This window comes from Aristolochia californica, unplaced genomic scaffold (assembly GCF_029961685.1).
Source record: "Aristolochia californica isolate CCGP_79_NKW_82.1479 unplaced genomic scaffold, dmAriCali1.0.hap1 SCAF_7, whole genome shotgun sequence".
NCBI lineage: Eukaryota > Viridiplantae > Streptophyta > Magnoliopsida > Piperales > Aristolochiaceae > Aristolochia > Aristolochia californica.
Window position 1 is genome coordinate 1,216,363 of NW_027182268.1, and position 10,266 is coordinate 1,226,628.

The following is a 10,266-nucleotide window of genomic DNA, read 5'->3' on the forward strand; positions in this document are numbered from 1 at the left end:
TTTCTAAATCTCTTCCTTGATCCACTAGGTTAAAACTAAAACCCATCCCTTGGTTTTCGGGTTGGGTTATCTACGAAAACCCAACATGATGTTCAGGTTTATGTATATTTGAGAAAAATTATGATTCAATTTTTTTTTAAGAATTGTGTAATATTCTTTTAAGGATTTTTACACTTTAGAATAACTTTGTTTTCAAGCTTATGTGTATACTAGAATATATTTTTATAGTTATGATTTTATAAATTTATAAATTAAATTTTCTATTATTCTATTAATTTACCCAATTATCTATTCCATTGTTTGATCAATAAATAAATACATACTATATAAAATAACTTATTCAATATACCAATAATGTTGTATATTGTTAAATCGAACATAAATAAAACTATATATAAAATAACTTATTCCGTTGTTCTATATAGTGTTTATAACCCTATTGATGAACTCACTTACCTCTATTGCATAACCTCACAATCAGATCACTGCCTTCCCATGCTGCCATAGTGCTACAGCCACACTCTTGCTGTAACCATGTGGTACCAAACATGTCTTATGAACGTGGAAGTCCCAACTCTCGAGTTCAAATCAAACGGAAGAAGGAAAACAAATCATTGGTCACCCAATCCAATATAGGAAGTCCAGAGTCCGAAATGCAAGAGAGAGAGAGAGAGAGAGAGAGAGAGGGGGCAGGCAAATATTATAGAAAGAAAAGAGCCCGTTCCTCTCCCTCCACACAATTCAGAATTCAGAATTCAGAATTCATTATACATTTATTTTCTTTTTTATTTTTCGCCCTTTTCCTGGTGCTCTCATTTTCAGGTCTCACGAAATAAAAACAGCCTATCGATCGAAGCCGAGGGTTTTCTTCTCTCTCCGCGCGCTCCGTCCTTAATCCCTCCCCTTCCCGATTCTATCACAGAGTGAGAAGGAGAGTTTATAAAGAGAGAAAAAAAAATTCTTTAGGACTAGGGTTAGGATTTGGGGGATTTGCCTTTCTCTATTGCGCTTTTCTATACATTCCGTCAAGGAAGAAAAATGAGCGTGGATCCGCTGCCCTCTAACTCTCATGGACAAATTGACGAGCAGATTTCGCAGCTCATGCAGTGCAAGCCTCTATCGGAGCAAGAGGTTCTGTCTTTTATACCTCTCTTTATTTTGTCGTTTGGTGTTCAACACCCGATTCTTGCACGTTTGTCTTTGCGGATTTTCTTGACTTAGCTGCGCAAATCGGTAGATTTTCGTCCGATCAGCGTCTCCTTGTTGTATTTTTTGGTCTTCTTTTCGTAAGTGGGATAGATTGAGGTTTTAACTTTAGTAATCGTTCGTGATCTGCCACGGGACGTTCCATGTTTTCAATTTTCATCAGGTTATGGTTTCTGCAATGTCCTCTTCTGAGAAGTTTGATGGATCGCGAGCTTTTACGGTTGATTTCTACTAAAATCTGTAGATCCATCTAGGTGGTCGTTTCCCGCCCTTAGGCGACGCACCTGATGATTCTTTCCATTTGTTTCGGCTCTTGTCTCGGAGAAATTCCAGATCCACCTTGTCGAATTACTTTTTTTTCCAGATGCGGTCGAAAAGATCTTTGAAACAGTCAATTATGGAGGATAATGCATTTTTATTTCAATTGGTAGTTTCATTAAACTTGTGCTATTTTAGCAATGAGAAATTTCCTTTGGTTTGTTATATAAGCAATGCACAACAATGAACTTTTTTCTTTTTCCATTTTGGAGTCTTTTTTTTTAATTTAAAAAAAAAAATTCGTTATGTTGCATCTTAACTCGTAAACCCGGTCACTATTTGGCATTCGCCAGGATAGGTGCCCTGATAGTAATTTTACCTCTTAACTAGTATCATTAGTGAGAGCTGATATGCTTGTTTTTGTCTATTATGTGAGAGCACTATTAAAGCATGCCTCATTATGGTCGTAACCTTACTAGAGCTCTTTCTATGTGTTCTCTGATTCCCTGCTACAGGTTAGGGTGTTATGTGAGAAGGCAAAGGAGATATTGATGGAAGAAAGCAATGTCCAGGTATAGGCTCTTTATATCTCTTGCTTTACAGACTGCGTTGTCTTGATCACCTCATAAGTCATATCCTTGCTTCTTATTGTTTGCATAGTGGTTCGTGCTTTTCTATATTCTTATTTTAGAAATTTATGTGTTCATTTATTTGGATTATGAAGCCAGTAGAATTTGAGACTTTATTTGGTTGAAGAAAATCGCTCCTTCTGCCTCTGAGGAAGAAAATACTTTTTTTTCCTTGTCCCAAATGTTGATTTCACAAGCACATTACACCCAATATCCTCATGAGAGTTGAACCCAAGACTCATGCCCTCATGTGGCTATTGAGCTAAAGAGTCATTCTAAAAAAGAGATTGATTTGTCTGACATGTCAATCACTTCTATAAATTACATCTATCTATTTAAGATGAAAGAACTGATTTAGTGTCCTTCAATATTTTATGTGATTGAAACTTGTTACACGATAAGGATCCTGTAGAATGAATTGTAAGTTGTTTGGGATAAAGAAAAAGAAAGATGGTTGATAGTAAAATTTTTAATGGAACATCTATGGTTTGTTAGTTGTGAAAGGTAAACTTTTTTATTATGGGTGGAATTTGGCATTGGTGTAGTCTCGTGAAATTGGATATTATGAGGGTGAGATACAAAGGCTCTGTAAATGCTGCTTCAAGTGGCATGAAGTGTCACATGCAGAGACAATCAATAGCCCTTTCTTCCTTTACTCTGTTTGATGGTCAATAGTCTTCTGTTTGTTCCCTGAAGGAAATGGTTAAGCACTCTTATTTTAACATGTTTGAGAGAGGAGCAAGAACTTCGCACATACCTGTATTCGTGGACTTGAAGAGGGATCATAGTTATTCCCGTACTGAAACTTTGTGCTATTCATGTATTTGTGTCTATTTAGCATTCTTAAAGTTTGACAAATTTCTTGCTGTGGTTTGAAGTGAAATTTATGGTATTGTGAAGTGCCAACTATTGTTGATACCTGATGGATATATCTTTTTGACAATGTACTGTTTTTTCTACTCCAAACTTCTTTTTATGTAAAATAACCAAAATCTCTCCTACTTTGTACATTATCAGATAAAACTTGAAGTTCTTTTCTTCAAATCTCTGTTGTGTAGTTTGAAGAACAAAAGCGGATTTGAAACTTAAACAGTTTTATTTTCTTTTTATATTTTATTTTCTAAGAAAAGCCTTTACTGAGCTAAAGGTGTTCCATTTCCGAATTATTTTGTCTTTGGTTTCTAGACAACTCAGTAATGAAACTTGTCATAGTTAGTCTTTCTTTGTATTGTTCCAATTGTAAAATTTTGTAACCTTTTGATGTCTTGTACAAGCAGTGATAATCCATGAGAAATGGGATATTTTGTCATTAATAGTGCATCAGTGACCTTGAATCATTCCACGGAGTGGAGGCTCTTCTATGGTTTTTGGAAGGAGTTTGGACAACTATATCCGTTTTTGTTATTTGAAGGCTTATGTCTTTGTAATGACTATAGGGGTCTGCAATCATTCCCAATAGGTATCTCAATGTAGATGCTGGTGCACTTATCGGGTGACCTATGTAGGTTTTCCATTCTTTTGCAAAAGATCAATTTTGCTCTCAGGTCTTTGTCTTCTGCTTGCATTTCTGTATGAAATGGTACACGAATAGCCTTTATATTCTTATTTGTTTTCAGTAGATTGAAATATATGGAGAGCTTTGAAACACTTAAAATACTTGTAGGTCAGATTACATTTTACAAAGTTTGTGAGAGCTATATTTTTAGGAAATGATTAGACAATGCACCCATGTTTAGTTGAAGAACATGGTTCAATTAGGCTTTGTTGAACTTTCTGATAATAAACACTTGCAAATGTACTGCTGCTGCATTATTATAAAACACTATTTCAAAAAAAAAAAAAAAAAACTGTAATGTTATAGTTGCTAGAGAAATTTATAATTCCAAATTTTGAACTTGACTGAGTCACTGCATCCTTATCTTTCAGTTAGGAGTCTTCATGGCATTTTGCATGTGCCAAAAAAGGGTTTTAATGTTGATGATATTTTTTGGTCTTGTAGCCTGTGAAAAGTCCTGTAACAATTTGTGGTGACATACATGGGCAGTTTCATGATCTTGCTGAGCTTTTTCGGATAGGAGGAAAGGTAATAGCTTTAACCATGACATTTTCTTTTTCTTCAAAGTCTATTCGATGTAAGGATTCTATAGCATTGTTGTTAAACTATATTCAGAAAATTTTAGATACTGGTTAAAACTCTGCTGTTGTATATATCTGTATACCTATTTTCTTGAAATTTAGAATTCTGCCGTTTGTTGTAAAATTTTTCTTTTTGTGGGAGTGAGGGTGTATTGGTTCATATAAGTGTTCCTATTCACTTTCAGCTTCCCCCCTCCCTGCGTTGGCTGCAATTCCTGTTTACACTGATTCAACTAATGCTGCTGTTGAACTTGTAAATGTCAATTCATTTCTTATGCAGCTCTTAGGCTAAGAGCTACAAAAATCTGGTGAGCAGCTGTTTTTGTTCAGGGCTAGGTCTTGACTGTAATTTGTCCGCTGCATTATTGTCATGATTGCCTTGCAAGTGGTGTCTGGGTCTAACTATTTCTCAGTCATTCTCAATATAGCTAGGGCTTTGCAGTAGATAAAATTTGATTGTGAGTATGAGTTTGAACTTTTGTTTGTCATTTCTCCTGGTTTATAGTTGCTTATACTAATGAATTGTTCTTCATTTTCGGTTTTACTTTTCTTTGAGTTCTTCTGTTTAATTTTTCCATGAAGCATGTGGTGCTTTCTTGCTTATCTTTACCTCCTAGTGGTGGCTGCTTCTTCTGTGATATTCTATAGCAACCTTATGCTGCTCTTTTGTGATTAATAGTGTCCAGATACCAATTACCTTTTTATGGGAGATTATGTGGATCGTGGATATTATTCAGTTGAAACTGTAACGGTATGTAAATCAATGCACTCATTTTTCTTTCCTGTGTTAATAAATAGAACATTAATATAGGTAGTGGTGGTATTATATTGTATATTTAGATAGTATTTATATGAACTTGTCATCTTTGAAATATTTTTTAGTACAAAATTATCTTATTTGAAGAAGTTTTCTGGTGTTCATATATTAACTATTTATTTTTAATTTTTTTTTATGATGACCATATTAAAAATGTGCTCAATTCAATCGATTCTTAAAAGTATTGCCTTGTTCTACTAGCTATAACTGATGGCAGTTTAATCTCTGCTTTTACTCTTTTAAAGATTTCCTTTTATGCAAGTTTTTACGTTACCTGTTAATCATCATTTAAAAATTAAATCATCTGTTAATCAAGATACCTGTAGATATGTTGATTATTACCTGTTGTAATAATTTTCTTTGTTCATTATGATTTCAAAACAAAAGAAAGTTGCTGTTTGTTGTCAAGATGTGGAAATGCAAATAATATTAATTCTTAGTGCTTGAGCCCTGAAGATATGCAAGTTTTTCTTTTTTCTCATACGGGTTTTTTTATTTCCTCAGCTCCTTGTTGCTCTGAAAGTTCGTTATTCACAGCGAATTACCATTCTTCGTGGCAATCATGAGAGTCGCCAGGTATACTTTTTCTCTTGCATTCTTTCTTGCTGACTGGGCCGATAATTTTTGTTGTAGGTTAAAGAAAATCTTAGTGAAACTGTGAGGTTGTTACCAAGGTTTCTGAATTAAGGTTATTGCATGATTATTGTTATAGTATGTCTATTTTGACCATTTCATCAGCAATCTCAGATTGCATATTGTTGTTTACTAGCTCTCTTAAATGAAACTTAAATTTTGTTAACTGCTTTGCAGATAACGCAAGTGTATGGATTCTATGATGAGTGCCTGCGAAAGTGAGTTTCTTATGCAGACCTTGTTTCTTGGAGTACCCTGCATTGTGATATTTTCAGCATTAGAACTTATAAAAAGTACTCAATCCTTTTTTCATTTTTTCTAAAAACATGATTGTTTCTTGTCTATTTTCATTTTGTCATTTTCAGTTTATTCTTTGAGTTGCAAAATCTAGTGAGGTTGTCCCATCCAAAACACCTCTGTCTCTCTTTCTGGAACTTGGGTTTTTAGTCTGTGATAGCATCTTTACTCGGGGTCGGGGGGCATGTCGGGTTTTTTTGAAAACCCGACCGTGGAAAAGTCCCTGACCCAATCTCCATTCCTACCCCTGAAATGTTCCTGCTTCGGCCCATGGCCCAATCTACCATTTATTTAATATTATAAAATTCTAAAAAATTAATCTATAATTGTTTTATAATAAATTAGTCTATATAAAAACAATTATACTGTGAAAATAAAGTAATAAAAAATCTTCCAAAAAATTAAAGTGCTCTCTTTTTATTTATTTATATATATAAGTGTGATTTAAAAAAAGGTATCTCAGTTAATTAGGTCGGGTTAGGATTGGGTTTGGTAAAACTGGTCCCTGTCCCTAACCCTTGAGGGTTTTTTCCCCAACCACATCCCTACCCTACGGAGTTAGGAAGAAAACCCAAACCCAGGTTTTTCAGGTTGGGTGGGTTCCCTGCTTAACCTGGCCCGATGTCTACCCCTATTTCTGCCACAGTTTTTTATGCTGTTCTGCCACTACTATTTTCTTTCCACTCTTAATACTAATTATTGGTGCAGGAAAGCTATTGACATATCAAATCATCTAGCCTAGGGGTTGATCATCAATCTCTTGTTGTTTGGATGAATCCTCCTTTGGCCTTGTGTTTTACTTTTTGGCTTTTTGGTCTTTAAATTAAAACTAAATCATTGTCTTCACAAAGAACTTGATGTTTCTCAGATTAACTGTCTTAATGAAAATCCTTTCATTAGGGTCATCTTCTCATCTTTTTAGGTGGTTGATGATGATTCTTGAGATTCATGAAGGTAAACCTTTTCCTTGGGGAATCCCATGATGCAGAAACTCACAGGAATAAGTTGTAATTTCGATCTTTAGAGGAGGGAAGGGGGGGGTTAAATTCTTATTTTGATGTTGGCTTCTGTAGTTTTTTGAACGAAAATATATTTCTGTGAGAATAATGTGGGACATCCTTTTCCATTTTCTGGTCTGACATTTTGTAAAGCAACATTTCCTTATAGTTCTTATATTTTCTTTCCTTCTGCATCTGTTTTTGCTGAGAGAGAGCTGTCTGTTACTGCAAGAAAAATGTAAGAATTTTTTTATTCATTTGGGTATCAAACTTCATTTAGTGGCAGGTAACATCTTGTTGAAGTGGACACAGGTGATTACTGCATGTACATGTCTTCACATGTTAGCCAATCACAATTGAACATGCATATATTGTTTCAGTGTGTCTTGTTTCTTTTTTCCAACTTCATCACCTGTTTCAAATAAATTTTTAAAAAGGATTCTTCATTGTGGTATCAATTAAGCTTTTTGTTTATTTTAACATTAGGTGGTCTTTTTTTTCATAAAAGAGTTAAGTGTAGAGATTCATTCATCTTCAGTTGATTTAACCTGTGAAAGAATTGTTTTTTTTTTTGTGCTGGCTAGTTAATTGCTGTAATATACATGGTCTTATGGAGATTCATGCATCTTCAGTTGATTGAAACTGAATTAGAAGATCCTTTTCTGTATTTTATCAAGTATTAATATATGACATCTGCATTTTATTGGCTCCTGTTGGCATTTCTTCAGATTAGATGGTTTCTTTACTTTATAAATAAGAGATAAGCATAGAAACTGGTAACTTCAGTTCCCCGCTTTATAATAACTTTATTTTGATTGTCATTGACAGGTATGGCAATGCCAATGTCTGGAAGATCTTCACTGACCTTTTTGACTATTTTCCATTAACAGCTCTGGTTAGTACTATATTCTACTGATCATATGTTGGGGTTGACTTTTGTGGTCAGCAATGTTGTTACATAGTTTTATTTTCTTGCTTTACTTTCTTTACGGATTGTGTGCATATGATGTGACCTAATCTTTGTGCTTGGTTGTGCTTTTTGAAGGTTGAATCAGAGATATTTTGTCTTCATGGTGGCTTGTCTCCATCAATTGAAACGCTTGATAATATCCGAAACTTTGATCGTGTGCAAGAGGTCCCACATGAAGGACCTATGTGTGATTTGTTATGGTCTGACCCAGATGATCGTTGTGGCTGGGGCATTTCTCCGCGTGGTGCTGGGTACACCTTTGGCCAGGTAATAAGTTTCCTTGTCTTTCTGAATTTGGAGGGTTTTCTCACCATGTGCGCTTATTGGGTGTATAATTTTTATTCCAGGATATATCAGAGCAATTCAATCACACCAACAATCTTAAGCTTATAGCTCGAGCTCATCAGTTAGTCATGGAGGGATTCAACTGGGGACATGTGAGTATCTTGTGCTCATTTTAATTTCCTGCTCATGGATGGAATGATGTTGTAATTATTCTTTATTGTTTTTCTTATCAGGAGCAAAAGGTTGTTACCATATTCAGTGCACCCAATTATTGCTACAGGTGTGGGAATATGGCTTCTATTTTGGAAGTGGATGATTGCAGGGGCCACACGTTTATCCAGGTCTAAATCTTTCCACTGTCCTTCCCTTATTTATTTATTTTTTGTGCAATCGGATTTGCTCATTGTCGGACCTGAATTTGTGAATAGTACGTGAGAGATGTGTGTGTGTTTGCAGTTTGAGCCAGCTCCAAGAAGGGGGGAGCCAGATGTCACGCGTAGAACCCCGGACTATTTCTTATGAGGCAGCAGTTAGGGTTATTGCACATTCTTGGAAGCAAGTGCTCTTGTACTTGTTTGGGTAAGAAGGGGATATTGAATTGCAGATGATCTGTAATCCTGTTAACATTTAAAATTACGGGCTGCTGTAATCACCTTTTGGGAGAGCATGAGTAGCATGTAAAATTGAGCAGATAAGCTGGGTACCACTTTTTATTTGTTTTCAGAACCGTGCTGATTTTTTCGCCGGAGGGAGGTGGCAGAACGTCGACACTGAAGCAGCATGTATCATTTCCAAGAAACCTGTGATTTTTTTTTTTTTTTGTTGTTATTCTGTTTTTACTTTTTTTTTTTTTTCTTTTTTTTCTGTCTTTTTGCTTTTTGGGCTTTGTAGAGAGAAGAGATTCTATTTTAGAGGGTGTTTTTCTGATATCTAGTTTTCATTCCTAGATATATTTGCCTCCGCTCTCTTGAGTATGGTTCTCTCTAAAATGCTGAGAGAGCATCGCATATGTTCCATACTGTGTAACTGAGAGTAACGCTTCATAGGTAAAATTCCTTGCATTCCTAACATTTTACCTTATTTTTCTCAACTTCTGTCCTTTCTATGTTCTATAAGTTTGCATGGCCATATTGCTTGCGATGAATCATCGGGAAGGAAAATTTGCACTTGCTAGAGTTTTGTATTGAAAGACGTGAAAGGTATATGGAAATGAAAAGTGAAAAGACAGACTGATAGACGAAAAGCGGTGTTTACGATTTGGTTGTCACAGAGTTTTAAAGTCCACGTATCACTGTAGATCGATTAGTTTTGTTGTATAAAGCATGTGATTGTGAGTTGGAAGATGAAAATAGAGAAGAGATATTGGATATGAGGAGAACAGGTGAGGGAGATGAGTGAACAAAAGAGGTAAACAATCATGAAGAACGCACAGGAAGAAAAGTTGCCAAATTTGATTGATGAAATTTTTTGCAATATATGAAGTTGTGTCCCAGCACGTCTGATCACATATTCTTTTACGACGCATGCATTTATCAATTTGGAAAATGGGTTGGAGAGGCACTGTTTTAGGTTTAAAGCCTCGGGATTTTCTTCTGGTTGATAGGTAATTTATTTCTGGAATTAATGTTTGAAGCGATAGCTTTGAGATAGTATGATGTGCTTCGGACTCAGTTTGAATTCCTATAAAGTCCAGAAGACTCCCGTTACACAGGAGACGGTGGCAGATGGAAACGGAAGTTCCCGTTTCCCGTCGTCTTTCTTTGTCCTCTCTAACCCTGTTCAGATAACAAAATGCTGTGCCTCCGTATGATAGCACGAAGCGTGCCTTTCTCCTACGAGCTTCATTCGATAGCTCCGTCTTCGAACTTTTATCTGTCCTAAACCTGAATCATGAAGCTCGTCCAGAACGATGACAGCTTCATGTGTCAAATGAATGTTTCCAAGACAGATTTAGTGTCTGAGTGAAACATGTGGCGCATTTGTGAGTTCATTACTGAAAATTTCTCCCGATTAAAACTTTTTTGCAGTCGAGTTGTT

At 35.5% G+C, this 10,266-nt stretch overlaps 1 protein-coding gene across 1 annotated transcript; it reads left to right on the plus strand.

Moving 5' to 3' along the window:
* Positions 1-697: 697 nt before the first annotated feature.
* Positions 698-9,177, plus strand: LOC137935957 (serine/threonine-protein phosphatase PP2A-2 catalytic subunit-like). The gene is made up of 11 exons (XM_068780403.1): positions 698-1,131; positions 1,980-2,036; positions 4,093-4,176; positions 4,909-4,980; positions 5,551-5,622; positions 5,857-5,897; positions 7,803-7,869; positions 8,020-8,211; positions 8,292-8,381; positions 8,463-8,570; positions 8,686-9,177. The coding sequence occupies exons 1-11, from the start codon at positions 1,039-1,041 to the stop codon at positions 8,749-8,751; spliced, it is 942 nt and encodes a 313-aa protein (XP_068636504.1). The 5' UTR covers positions 698-1,038; the 3' UTR covers positions 8,752-9,177.
* Positions 9,178-10,266: the final 1,089 nt, after the last annotated feature.

Excerpts from the sequence above, each read along its gene's own strand:
- LOC137935957 (XM_068780403.1), top strand. The coding sequence starts at position 1,039 with ATGAGCGTGGATCCGCTGCCCTCTAACTCTCATGGACAAATTGACGAG. Across the intron at positions 5,623-5,856 it reads GCAATCATGAGAGTCGCCAG|ATAACGCAAGTGTATGGATT; the intron begins GTATACTTTTTC and ends ACTGCTTTGCAG. Across the intron at positions 8,571-8,685 it reads GGGGCCACACGTTTATCCAG|TTTGAGCCAGCTCCAAGAAG; the intron begins GTCTAAATCTTT and ends GTGTGTTTGCAG.